Raw genomic sequence first — 14,933 nt, 5'->3', positions numbered from 1 at the left:
CAGTCTGAATGTGTGAGCTGTCAGTTGGAGACAAGGTACAAGGCAAAGGAACAGTTCAGTCTGAACAGCTGGTTTCATCAGCACCCCGGTGTCTGTCTCTGGAAGCCATGACACTTCAGTGTTTAACTGTGTGGGACACTTCTGGGTCAGGAGTGTGTGTGCACAGAAAGATGTCGGGGTATGTCGAGTTGTGAAATTGCAGTTTGTGGCCTTTCGCAAGCAGGTTGACAAACTATGTGTGCGTGTGTGTGTGTGTGTGTTCATGCAGCTCATAAGCCTGGAGCCACGGCTGTCACCCATCACTTCTCAAACTGCAGCCACTCAAGCTGGGTGATTGATGTTTGATGCTGGGTGCACTCGGTATTAACTTTTTTTCAGATCCAGATTGGATTGCAGGCGGGTATTTCACTCTTTCACTCTGTCAATCATCATTGAATGTTTCCAACTGATCACATGCTCCTTTTTCACAGTTGGTGCGGCCAGTGAATACAATGAATACCAATCGAGATCTTTTTTTAATTATTTATTGGTCCATACTTTACTAACCAAAGGCTTTTAAGTCCTAACCCTCCACTTGAGTGAATGGATTTGGATTTTGTATGCTCAGGGATGATGACAGATTCTTTTCCTTCTTTAATTTTTTTGTGTTTGTGTGTGTTGCTAAGAGAAAATTTACTCAATTCACACAATAGAACACTGACCTGAAGTGTCTGTGTGTTTAACTGGACTGTTGCTAGTTTATTACAGTGCAAGAAGAATATGTAATTGATAATTCTACTTGTATGTACCATTTTCTCTGTTGTTGAAGCACTTGGTAAGCCTTCTCAAAAAATCCTTTGTCTCACAAAAGTGCACATTCACAGTTTAAGATCCTTCACAAAGGATTTAACAAACCCCGTTATGAAACTGGTAGATGCCATATTAATATGATATTTAATCCAACCAAGCATGTCATTCAGTCATTTTTTTCTCTAACAAAACTGTATTATTGTATTGCATTATCATTCAGATGAAGGTTATGGTACTAAAATAGAAAAGATCATGTTTTGGTACAAGCGTCGCTCCCTCTCCTGCAGCAGCTCTGTGCAAAATGCCCTGCTGATTTCAGGAAAACACTTGATTTGCCGTTGTCTATTTATATATATGAGCAGTGTATATGCTGGGATGTATTTGTATTTCTATGTGGTGACTCTGGGCTGATTTACTTGTGTGGGTGTTTCTACAGTATGTTCTTCAGGCAAAGACAAGACAATGTACAAACTGCAAACCATTTTTTTTTACCTTGTGGATAAAGTCTGAAACACCATAAATAAACACATATTCAACTGACGTAAAGCACATGAGAATAAACCCAAATGTTTTATTTTGCTTGGAATTATTATTATTCCTGAGTTTCTCAGCTTTTTGCCTTTTCATTGATCTTAAAATTGCCTCCACAAACGGCTTCCATGCCAGACTTTAGGTGCCATAGAAGCAGAGCACACATGAATGAGCCAGTAGTGCTGCCCTCATTGTTCTACTGACTTCAAATTAAACTGTATAATTGCAGAAAAGAACAAAAGCAGCAAATGCAACTGTTCCCACGGCATCATATACAAGTACCACTCGTTCTGGTAATGACATCACACTTTGTGCAGGTAATGGAGGAATCTGAATTGTGATATCACTGAAAACAGGGAGTTTATAATATAAATAATGAAATTAAACACATCTCTTACACCATCAGATAAACGGTAAATATAGATTTATATTCATATACTTTTTGGTCTAATGTTTATTACTACTCGGCTCAGATTTGATTAGCCATGTTCTCCTGCCAGTGATCCAAATGAAATGACTGTTCATACAGTGTTAATAAAAGGAATTAACTGACTGTTAATTTTCCACTGAAGGAAAAAAGCGTGTCGTGTGTGTGAGAGAGGTTCACCTGTGCTACAGCCACTTGTGTCTGCTGCTGTTGCTGCTGGAGCTGCTGTTGGAGCAGCTGGATCTGGTGGTGGACAGACAGGGGGGCACTTGGTGGCAGCGTGCCCGATGCAGGGAGCAGCATCCTGGGACTGGATATCATCAGAGAGACCTCCTCTGAAGGCTGAGAAAGAGAGTAGAACTCACTCAGTAAAACTCACAAACAAAAGCTTGGCAGAAGCTTATTGCTGCCTTGAAAGAAAGATTATTACACAATCTAAAATTTTATTTTACTTATATTTATCTATATATTTGACACACTTATTAGATATTTGTCTAATTTTAAGTAAGTGTCTAATTTTAAGTAAATTAAGTCAAACAACAATAACAACTACGGCATCAGTTTCCACAACTTTCTAAAAAGTTACAAAGTTGAGGATGCAAATACACACACACAAAAAAGAAAAGAAATGACTAATGAATAAATAAATACAATCAGGACAAGCAACAGCATCAATAATATGCCTTAGAGAACAAGTCATCATCAAAACAAGAATCAGAATGTGAAATGTTGAATTGCTGATTAGTTGCACCAGAGTGAGATGAGAATGCAGATCAGCGACACTGAAACGCTCCACTCCAACAATAATGAGCTGTGGGACTCAGCTCTCCTCCGACTAACGCTATCAAGCATCCTAATTGTTTCAAGGCTCTGCTAACCGGTCACACATTGTGCCCACTCTGTCATTCCACCAGTCACAAACATGTGTTGTTATGCAGATTTGGTGCCTTAATCACACCACGGCTCAAATTAAGCATTGGACACATTTGGTATTCGAGAGTAATTATGAACTCCAAGCTATGGACATCTAAAAGTGGGGAAAAAACAAATGTATCTGACACCTCATCGTTCCAAAGCCAACACTGCGGCTTTGTCCAAACGTTTCTCCTCAATCACATCCTTGGAATGGCCCATTAAAAAGAGGTGCACAGTTGGTATAGAGAAGAAGAAGCTCTCCCACCACTGCTGGGGACAGGATTCAATCCACGCAGGAGGTGCATCTTTCCGTTTGTTGTCGTGTGATAGACATTTGGCAGTGTTCAATGTTGGGAAACCAGTGGGCAATCCCCGCCATATTGCTGCACTTGTGGCACCCACTAAATGGTGAGGGTGGTTGTAAAGAGAAGGGTGGGACCTTGGGGTTATAGCATAAACCTCAAATGTGTGTGACTCAATGCCATCCAGCAAGTGACTGATAAAGGTTGAAAATCCATCTTCCACATGGATGTTTTGATCAGACTGCAGGCAAATCAGATCTTCAACCGAACTGAAATGCATCTGTTGAAATCCAATCATATTTGCATGTGTTTATTCTAAAATCAATCTGAATATAAAAAAAAAACAAAAAAAAAAAACAGATTGGGAATAATAAGTGACTTTGTTACTCAATATTTTATTGTTGTTTTGGTCACATGAAACAGAGCTCACTGTGTAATGAAGGGCAAATTTGATTCATGAATCATGGAGATTGGACAAAGTGCTTAGAGATGTACATCCTAATTATTTAAAAAGTCTTACAATGTCTGTTTAAGATTGATGCAATACTGTTGGCAAGTTTTTACAGTTTATAAACAAGAAGTAGTAGTACGCAGCCTTTGAGCACTGGAGGCATACAATTGCGTCAGTTAACTGTTCCTGAGCCGTGGCGTTGAAAAATGGTCAAAATATTTATTTGCAGAATATTATGATGTCACAGTGAAGTTGACCTTTGACCTTTTAGGTATAAAATGCCATAACCTTATTTTAACATCATTTTATCCCATCAGACATTTATGTAAAATTGTAGTTATAGTTATAATTATCATACGAATTGTTGAGTAATGGCCAATAAGTCCCATGGAATGTTTGTGCCACATTTGAAGAATTTCCCTCAATGTATTTCTAAGATACAGCATTCACAAGAATCAAGTTATTTCATCCTTGAGTCATAGTGGAAATTTGTTCCGAATTTGAAGAAATTCCCTCAATACGTTTCTGAAATATTGTGTTCATGAGAAAGAGGCGCCGTGACCTTGACCTTTGCCCTTTAGTCAGCAAAATCTGATAAATTTATCCTTGAGTCCAAGTGGACATTTGTACCAAAAATGTACCAAATTCCCTTACGCTGTTGTTGAGATATCATGTTCACAAGAATGGGCCGGATAGACAGTCCATTGTTGAGGTCCAGTTAACAACCTGAAAACATTATGCCTCTGGCCACAGCTATGCTAGCATGAAGGCATCAAAACACATTTCTGAAGTGAAATGAAATGTGCATTGCTTGCTTTAGACAAATGTATTGGTTTCTGCTGGTGTCTTCTCTGATTTCCTGTTTTTTCCAGCTTGCATGAGTCAGATCCGCAAAAACTACCTGCTTGATTTTAAGTATTTCTGAAAATTGTTTCATGGCTGCCGAGTCTGAACAATTTAGGTTCCTGACTGAATCCAAACTAACCAGACTGTCACACCGCTAACAGGAACGCAAGGTGCTTCAAAGTGACTGGAGTCGCGACGCCGTATGGGGTTGGCAAACAAGTCGACTCCTGATTAAATTGAACTTGAACCCGTCTTAAGGAATCTGTGCCAAAACTCTTCGCCATCTGTCTCTCCTTAAGCACCTTCTGGTGACACACAGACAACGATGAACACACACAGACACACTCAGTCCATGAGAGGAATGTATGAGTGATGGTCTGTCTGAGCGGGATCTTTTAGGTTAATGAGAGGAAATTATCCAGGTTGACAAGTTGTTCTGGGCCATCACATAATGGATAGCAAGGCAAGGTGTGTGTGTGTTCATGCTTGAAAAGAAAAGAGCAAGGGTAAACTTGTTGGCAAACACTCCTCAGAATCATGTAAGATCACATTAAAAGTAGCTCACTTTCACTTGAGGTGTGTCTTTAAAAAGAAACACATCATTTACCTTTAGTTCACAGAAGCTTCTTGCAGACACTGAACTAACACTCAGCCTGTAAATGTTAAACAGGGTTGTTGCATTGGCTTTGAAACAGTGAGTCTTGTCAGGCTAACAGGGAAGGTTCAGTAACTGGAAGAGTGAATAAGATGATTCAGAGGAGTAAAGATGTTTCTTTACTCCTTTATGACATTAAACTGAATATTTTTGGGTTGTGGACAAAAAAAGACATTTGAGGATGACATCTTGGGCTTTGGGAAATATTCATTGACATTTTTCACCATTTTCTGACATTTATAGACCAAACAACTAATCAAATAGTTGAAATAATAGCCAACAGGTTAATTTACCTAGGAAATAATTGTTAGACACAGCCCTAAATTTATGAGCGACTGACAAACCGTAGGATGTTCAAATTTAGACAGCAATGCAGACCAAAAACAACCACAAGGCAAAAAGTTCATTGAATAAGACAACAACAAAAAATGGATACGTATTTTAATAAAGATAAATAATAAAAAGATAAAAAAGCAACAAACAATACTGCAAAAACTCACTCACTGGTGGTCACAAATCCTGTCATGCCACTTTAACAGAACTTTAAAGAAGCAGTCAAAATATATAAAGAGTCAATGAAACAGCATGGTAGCTGTGAACATTTTCCCCTCTGGGCCAAACAAAAGTTTTTTACCTTGTTTGACCTTTAATTATAGCATCCCCTTCAGCCAATCACTGTAATTTCAAAAACTGTCCAAACAGCTATGAAAATTGAAAGGCACTCTACTCTCAGGAACTGCGTGACGCCTGGAGTGTGGAAGAGCGCGCTGGAAAGGGTTGCGGCGCATGAAAAAATGTCATAAGGGATGTTTAATAGGGTGGGAAAATGTGGGTATTTGAGGCGCTCAGTGGATGAAGATTACTGAGAAACACCAAATGTGTAATCTTTTGGTTGTGGGTAAGAAATAAGAACTTCATTAATACAAAAAATGCCTCAGTAGTGATGAGATCCATTGTTTTTCAATGTTGGTTAACTTGGAAATGACATGCTGGACAGATGAGCACATTAACTTAGATGATGGATGGATTGAAATTATCCTCAACGATCAATTTTCAGTTTGAGAGACAAAACTGAAGTGTTGAATCCAAAATGACTGCTTACAAATATGCCCACGCACTCTCTTTCACACACTATCCAACACACAGTAAGCAGTTTGAGGAGTGAGGACTTGCATATTCAAACATAGTTGAAGCCTCTCTGTACTGTGTTTACTGTACTGAATGAGAAAAAACAATCTTTTGAATCCTAAACGTGTTTACCACAGTCAAAGCCAATTACAGAAGACAGCAGAGTCGAATATTCAAACCGAGCAGGGAGTTAAAGAGGATGAAGAAAAACGGCCTACCACTGAAATTCCTCATGATAATGGCTGGAGTCTGGCTTGCCAGAGGGAAGTTCTGCTATTACCATCTAATTCCCACACATACACATGCTAATTCAGGTTCTTAGCAGGCAGCTGGAATCTCCGTTTATCTTTTAGCCTTTGGTTATACTCACCGAGGTATAGAGGTGAGGAAGAGACCAGGGAAGAAAAAGAGAGTTCGAAAAAGAACGGGAGACAGAAAGGACAACGAAAGATAGATGACATGGGATGGAGGAAGTCTTTACTTCTCTTCCTCCAGCTGTGATTACACTAGCTGCTCTCTGCCTGTCAAACAGACTGTCACCTCCCCCACACACACACAAACACAGGCACACATAGTGTATGCAGAGGTAATAAAACATCATGAGGTTAGACAGCGTCTGGCTTCCTTAACTGCTGACAGCCTTTGCTACAGATTTGTAACTTTATCAAGGGCTCTTGAGAAAAATCCCCAGAGATCAGTCTACGGTGGCACTGTCTGTGAGATCAGATCCAACCATCAACTGTAACATTCATTATATGGGAGTAAAAGTAGTAGAAAGGATTTTTTCATGTGAATACTGCATGTTCAAACTGAGCTTTGGGTTAAGTTTTCCTGTTTCTATGAATAAAACAGTTAAAAGAATATTCCCCCAGCAAGTGTGACACTGTAATAGTGACTTACAATTTATACAGGGGAAACAAATAATGATCTCAGTGATGGCAGCAAACCTTGAGATTTGTGACATCAACTTGTGCCCATAATATATTATGTTTAACATGGGAATATGTCAGGAAGGTTTTCCATACTGTAGTCACAGCTCAGCAGGAATATTCTAACCCTGTTAGGATGCTTACATGCATCAAAATAAAACCACCTTACTATAATCAATATTTCAGCTGAGATGCTTGTAGTGATGAACCCACTGCCCTCCACTCAGTCTTCACACCTTTTCATCTTAAAAATAACAACATCCAGCTCAGCGTTCAATTCCATCTTCTCAATGAAACTGATTGCCTTAGACTTCCTCACTAACAGACCCCAGACAGTCCAGATTGGCAATCACACCTCCTCTACTTTGGTGCTCAACACAGGAGCCCCCCACAGCTGTGTGCTCAGGCCCCTCCTGTTCACACTGTACACCAATGACTGCACTCTCAGACATCAGGAGAACTCTATTGTCAAACATACAACAAAGAAATCAAAATCGCAAAATTCTCAATACAATTTGTGATCTTTGTCGACCTTTTCCAGGGGAATACCGAAAGGAACAATACTCTGAAGATCATATGTATAACCTTTATTTAACTAGGTCTCATCGAGATCAAGATCTCTTGGACTGTGGAAGTTAATGTACATCACCAAGAAACGCCTGTTTTTCTTAATGTTTTGAGGTTGTTTTTTAAATAATTCAAACAACAGTAAACTTGCTAAGAGCAAAGGTCTGAAAGAACAAAAATTACAGTATATTTTCAAAAAAATCACAAATAAATTGAATACATCCGACAACATTCATTAACAATCTGCTACTGACCACAAATATTTCAATTTTAACACCAACATCAGGTGGCCTGTTTTTTAAAGCATGTGTCTAGAGGCCAGATTAAGAGAGCTTGTTAAACAATATCTGCACCTGTGCAACAATTTTTTTCCTGTGCCTCTGCATTAGCTGCCTTTGTTGCTCTTTCCCCACAGCCATTGTTGTTGTCCAAGTTATTCTAAATGCCATTCTTGTTTCCACAGCTAATGGTTACCTCGTTAATTCTTAATGATGCCATTAGGTCACACAGTTGCTGGCATTAATTTTAATGTCCATGTAATTAAAGCTGTTGTTCTTGCTGGGTGTCCTTAGTGCTGAGAATCCTGTTGGTTTTGAGTCTAGGGTGTCTAATCAGTGTCTGTTTGAGACCAGGAATGCCAGGTGAATCCAGTTAACTAGCTGCTGTAATAGAAAAACAGCAGGGCACTGGGCCCTTGTAACAGGACTGTGATCTGGTAAGCTATCATATGGGCTTGACCTTTAGGATGGCTGGCCCTACTGTTGTTTGAGTCAGGGCATTCAAGTATTTGGAGGTTTAATCAGCACCAATCCAGAACCACATACTGCATGTCACAGTCCTGCATAAATATTTTCAAGAACTTCAAGATTTAAGTCACAGATCTTCTCATACAATTTCAGATAAAAGTGAGGATGTTTGGAAGTATGAACTCATAGGATTGTTTGAAATCATATGAATAAAATGCAAAGTTCTTCTGGGAAACCTTGGGTCCTGGCTTTCATGGATGCCACTTGACTCACACCATCTATCCAAAGGTGACCCTCATGGCAATGGCACTCCCTGATGGCAATGATCCACCCCAGCAGGAGAATGCGCCCTACAACACTGCATTAACTGCTCAGCAATGACCCGAGGAATGTGACAAAGAGCTCAAGGTGTTGACTTGGCCTCCAAGTTCCCCAGATCCCAATCAGATAGAGCATCTGTGAGATATGCCAGAGTAAGTCAAATCCATGGAGGTCCCACCATGGATCAGATTTGGCTCTGATGTTACGAAGTTTGGACAGAAGACCTCTAAGAGTGTCCAGTGGTGTCTGGAACTGGATCCTTTGATTACTGTTGGTTCTGTGCACCGACCCACTGCGATCGGGAAGTACCCTTGCCATAATATTCATGTACTTGTTCTGTAACAGTGTTTGGATGGGTGGTGCATGTCAAGTGGCACCCACATGAAGGCCAGGACCCAAGGTTTCTCAGCAGAACATTTAATCCATATTATTCATTTCACCCGTTAGTCCTTTGAATGTTGTTGCCGATCAGTCGGTGTATAAGCTGTAAAGTAACAAAAAGCATTATTCATACTTTCCTGTTAAGTCAATACAAACATTTTATGTCATGGGTGCTGTTCTGCAGTGGAGCGTTCAGTGCTACCATTGGTGGCTGGAAGCTATAGAGCAGCAATAGTGGATAGAAAAGTGGTACTTTCATTTATACATCTTCTGGTGAGCGAGACATTAGTCTTTAATAGAAAATATCCTTTTTTATGACTTCACAGCCTCCTAATGCCCTTTATTCTCCAGCTTATAGTTTGCTAAGAGGATTTCCAATATCCTGTGAGTGGGTCTGTGAAATCCATGAATATACACTCTTGGATCTGGGCTTATTTTAATCATAATTTAGGGATAACCATAATTTAGGGATAAGTAACTATGTTTTAAGTTCCCCAGATCTCCCTTACTGTCACAGCAGCCGTGTGTGTGTACTTGGGAATTAACAGGTGTGAATTTGTCTGAGAGACTGAAAATTAAACTGTTAAAGTATGCTTGTTTAAATGAAAGCTTTCTTTTCAACTAAATCCTGAGCTCAAGGCACAAAGAAATGTCATTTGTAATAAGATGTAATTTGTGTTGAAACAAGATGTTGAGCTTGGAAAATTTGTGACTGCCTAATTGCTTCGAACATATTTGCATGCCTACTAGTTTTTTCAGGCCCTAAAAGAAGGTTGTAAGTCTGGGTCTCAGTAGAGAAATTGAGTGCCTCATAATTGTCACAAACACTGATGGCATGTATACAGTCAATTTTGGAAAAAGATATTAAATGTCAGCACAAAACTCAGCCTAATGGAGTGGAAAGTCAAGTGATGGAGGTACCAAAAGAGAAAAAGAAAGGGGAGAAACAAGCCCATGTGCGGAAGCAAAAATGCGTATGATCATTTGGCAACCATTTCAACCAGTCCCTTGACATATTTGTGTTGACTTTCATGAAAACGAAGGTCAGGCTCATTCAAACTTGCAAAAATCCTGATCAGTCCTGGACTGACTCAAGTCTGCTTAAGGTCAAAAGAGCATTGTTTTACACTTTTTACTGGGCAAGACTCCTTGTGGTTTGTTATCAGCTGACAACTCCTAGGAAAATATTCCCATGTGCAAGGCGCAGTGTGAAACCACCAACTCTTCCAAATAATATATGAGCAATATATATGAGCAAACGTGATTTACAGAATTGTACTGTGTCAACATTTTATTCTGGTGACTGAGCTGGGCAAGAAGGATGCTGTAATGCTAATGCTTAGAAATCAAACCATCAGACAGCAAGGCTATCAAGAGCAGCAACCCCAGCAGGGATAAACTTTGATGCCATCTCTCCCATATAGATGGTTCAACCCACAGAGTTTACAGTCAGTGGAAGTTGAAGGCTGGCTTTTTATTACCTGCTTGTGTGTAAAGAGTCTTGAAACAATACGTCTCTGTCCTGTCGAGGCCCAGAAAAAAGGCCAGGTGTGAGTGTGAGTGGGTGTGTGTGTCCCTGAGGAAAAGAGGTTGGAGAGTTTAGGCAGAGGAGAAGTGGATGTTGTTGTTAGCTGTGGATAAAAGGATGGAGAGTAAATGGGGAGACTCTAGACCAGAGGCTTTGGGGCGGTTGTGACCAGAGTGAACTTTAAAAGATCTTTTCCCTGACTTCAAAAAACATGTATGAAAAATCTGCGTTTAATGACATTTCTGTCTAAAAGTCTAAGAACATGCAAATGTGTTGGACACTAGATGTCTCCTATTTCACTGCAAAGTGTTTTCTCAATCTTCCTGCAACTGCAGCTATTCTAAAAGGACAGCCGTGTAATGGCCGTTGAAGCATCCATTTCCGAGTCACACAAACAGGAAAACAGTGATTTCTACCATTTTATGTTTGACTTCACATCCTCTTCACACCTCCTACTCTGTCTTCACATCATCATCACTTGCCCTAAGGCCAGGTGAGTAATCTTAGGTGTGAAAGCTGCATCCAGGTTGTTTACAGTCTCACTGGATAAAGGCAATGACAACCTAAGCTGTAACAGCGAGGACATTCATATTTTCACACTAACACGCTCATGTTTGGAAGGTGTTCTATAGTGATGCAGTGCATCCCTAGAATTTTTATGTTTTCTCTTTGCATATACATCCATTCATTATCTGAAACTGTTTATCCTTTTCAGGGTCAGGGGGGCTGGAGACTATCCCAGCTGACATTGGGTGATGGCGGGGTACACCCTGGATAAGTCGTCAGTTCATCACAGGGCTGACATAAAGGGACAAACAACCATTCACGCTCACAATCACACCTACGGACAATTTAACATACTGGATTAACCTTACTTTTTTTTCATGTCTTTGGATTGTGGGAGGAAGTACGGAGTACTTGGAGAGAACCCACGCAGACACGGGGAAAACATGCAAACTCCGCACAGAAAAGCTCTGCCCCAGCCAGGTCTTGACTGGTCCTTCTTGCTGTGGGGCAACAGCCCAAACAACTGCGCCGCCGTGCTGCCATTTGCATATCGATTACTCAAATACAATTCATATTGACACAATCAAATAAATAATACACAACTATTCTCAGTTGTGTGAACTCAGGTTTGTCCAAAATCAGGGTTTTGTACAAACTGGATGTTTGAGCAAAGAATGACACATGGGCTGCATGGACAGATTATGAGACATAGGCACAGAGGTGTAAAAAGACCGCCTTCCTCCTATGTAGGACCACACGTGCAAAATGTATCTTTCATTCTGCTGATTTCAGTGATATTATACAAATGAACGAAAAGGCTCAGGTTCTGCAGCTGCAGGTCCACACTGACTCCAGAGATAATACTACAGCAAATACTACAGCATGTACAATAAAATATACAATATAAAAATATTGTAGGAAAATAGATAAGATACTTATGTAAAGAAGGCAGAATATTTTACACTTGAACAATAAACACTGAAACAGTTAACAAGGATTTTTTCTGCATTCTAGTGTCTAAACAAAAAGCTTTCAGAGAGGTGAACATATTTTTGACAGGCCAAAATCTCTGCTAATTGTGCTGCATTTTAATTGCATTGTAGTCCCAGCATGCTGAACAGCATACCGAAATCAATCAGCCACCTCCAACTTACGCAAAATACCGCTGCTAGGGTTCACATTAAAATATGATCACATTTCTCCTGTTCTTGCCTCATTGCACTGATTACCCCTGGTTATTGGAACTGATTTTAAAATTGTATTGATCATTTTAAAATCACTGGTTGGCCTTGCTCCTGGTTATATCAATGACCTTGTAACCTTGTATTCTCCTGCTCGTTCCTTAGATCTGCAGATCAGCTGCTACTATCAGTACCCAGGGCGAGGCTTCAGACGGAAGGTGGCAGGGCATTTGTTGTAAGGCCTCCACAAGTGTGGAATAATCTTCTGTTGAGAATCAGGCAAGCTACCCCAGTATCCTCCTTTAAAACTTATTCTTATAAAATGGCCTTTAATTTGTGTAATTTCTTGTTTATGCTCTTACTCTAACGTCTTTTATTTATGTTAATATTTTGTGTTAATTTCTTCCTGCATATAATTCTGTAACTGAGCTGTGTATTTTTGGTTTTTAGGCTTGTGACGCACTTTGTAAACCTGTTTTTGAAAAGTACTATATATGAAGTTGATTATTATTATTATTATTATTATTATTATTATTATTACAGCTGTAATATTATAGCAAAACAAAAAAAAAAAAAATGTATGATCCTGTAATTGTATAAGAAAGAAGACAACTTTCACATTTTATTTACAGCCGACCCCTTGTAAACTAACTACTCACTGACTTTCAACAGTCTCATCAAACAGAGGATCTTGCCCAGGGGCCTTCTGACCTCTGTGGCCCCTTGGCCAGTGCCCGTCGTGTCCCATCAGTAATCCATCCATGTAAGGTCGTGCTTGTCATTTCAACTAAAATAATGGAGGCGCATTAATGATGGTACGAGAGGGGCCTTTCAGTGGAGTGCTGCCTGTAGGGCTACACTCATGGATCAGAGTGTTTACACCTGCCTGACAGCATCTGAGAGTGGGCCAGAGGCAAAACCTCTATCAAAGCTTGTGTTGTACAGCCTCACTTTAAAGCAAACATGCACATCTGAACACACGCACACATTCCCCTTCTCTCTCCATCTTCAACTTACTTAAAATACTGCACTGACCTCTTTTCTGAACAGAGCTTATAAACATATGATTGAGAGGGATTCTGTTTTAGGATTCGAAATCATCTAGACAATTTGTTTCATGCACAGTCTGATAGTTTTCTTTTTTCTTTTATTCTGCACGGCTCTCACTTTTTATTGAAACCACCAATGAGCATTTGTCTCTGCCGAAAACACAAGTGCAGCCTCTGGAAATGTGTAAAACGCAGTTATCTCTAAACTGTGACTTTTGTCTGTCCAATTTGTCTTTTAGTAATACTTTTTCTGATGCAAGCCCTTTGAAAGTAAACGTGCCGACTCAACCTCATGGCCACAAAGCCCAGGGTAGGATTGATGTGTGCTCCCTGAGTCCTCCGGGATCGTTTGAACGCAGGGCGCCGAGGGATTTGTCAGTCTAACGGGAGCTGACAGGAAGAGAATGAACTTTAACACTCGCAGGCTGCTTTCCCTTTCATGAGCTTCCAGAGAAACCCTGTAGTGAATCAAATCCCTCTGCTCCGAGGAAATACACACACAGTCGTGTAATAAAAATGCATACACATGTGCACCAACGTAATTGCACGCACATCTTATTCAATGTTACCTTCCCCCACTTGTCCCTGCACATTCCCATTTAATCCGTCAAGCAGTTAAGAGTGACAAATGTGTTGAAGAAGTTCATGTACATGAAGGAGCAGCAACACAAACTGTAACACACACACTTCCTCCAATGACCTGAGAATAGAGGTCGTCGCTGAGAGCTCGTTGTCTCAGTGATTTCATGCTGTGTTGCTTTCAATCAGGGCCTGTAATGAAAAGTCGCATAACTCTAACGTTAATGGGACCCAAGGACTGTAAAACAGATGAATAGCTTGGTTTTGTAACTCTGAGTTAGGACCCAAAATGCTCCGCTGAGTCTCCATGTGGTAAGTTAACAGGTATGTTGGAGCCTAAGGTGACATAACGTTCTCATTTGGGTGCTGATGAAAACTTTCATAAACTCTGGCCTGGAGTGTTGCCTAACAGCTTGTCTGTTTAATTATTTACCATTAATTGACACTGCTTGAGAAGCCACCTAATTACCCAGAGTTAACTACAGATCAGGGCTTTTGCTGCAAATGGGAGTATTTGACACTTTTAGTGGCAAGGTGAAAAAGAACATGAAGGACTAAAAAACTTTTCCCATGAATTAGTTTTGGTACCTGTGACCATCTGACCAGAAGGGAGCATAAATAATGCAAGCTTGCTTGTGCTGGCAAATATGCTCCCTGATGATAATTGCTTGGCTGAAACGAGTTTGGCTAATGCTGCAACTTTGCACAAAAAGTTGGCAACTTTTCAGGCCACAGCTTCTTTTTTGCCCACTGATGAATCCTATTGTTTATTTCTGACTACAGAGAAGGCCACTTGTTTGAAACCACCAGTCATGATTGTTGTAATCATATTTTTGTTCTGTTAATTTTGGTGTTCAACCCCTTTTCCAAAAAGGTTGGGGTGTGTGTCAAATCTAAATAAAGCAGAATGTGACCATTTCTCTTATCCTTTTCGACGTATTACTGAAAACAGTCCAAAGAAAATATATTTAATGTTTTAACTCATCAACTTCATTGATTTTTATAACTAACTGCTTATTCTGAATTTGGGAAACAAGTTGGGACAGGAGCAACAAAAGACTGGGAAATTTGTGGAATGCTCCAAAAACACCTGTTCCACAG

The 14,933-nt window shown here is 40.0% G+C and overlaps 1 protein-coding gene across 3 annotated transcripts in view; it reads right to left on the bottom strand.

Annotated features, from left to right (window-relative positions):
- nos1apa (nitric oxide synthase 1 (neuronal) adaptor protein a) overlaps positions 1-14,933 on the bottom strand; it is a 209,744-nt gene that overhangs the window by 50,312 nt on the left and 144,499 nt on the right. For all 3 annotated transcript variants that reach the window (XM_073476516.1, XM_073476517.1, XM_073476518.1), the window contains exon 8: positions 1,928-2,089. In XM_073476516.1, coding sequence (XP_073332617.1) covers positions 1,928-2,089 — 162 coding nt within the window. The remainder of the gene's footprint in view (positions 1-1,927; positions 2,090-14,933) is intronic.

This window comes from Pagrus major, chromosome 11 (genome assembly GCF_040436345.1).
Source record: "Pagrus major chromosome 11, Pma_NU_1.0".
Taxonomy (NCBI): Eukaryota; Metazoa; Chordata; class Actinopteri; order Spariformes; family Sparidae; genus Pagrus; species Pagrus major.
Note: the sequence above shows the minus strand (reverse complement) of the source record. Positions and strands in the feature narration are given on the sequence as shown.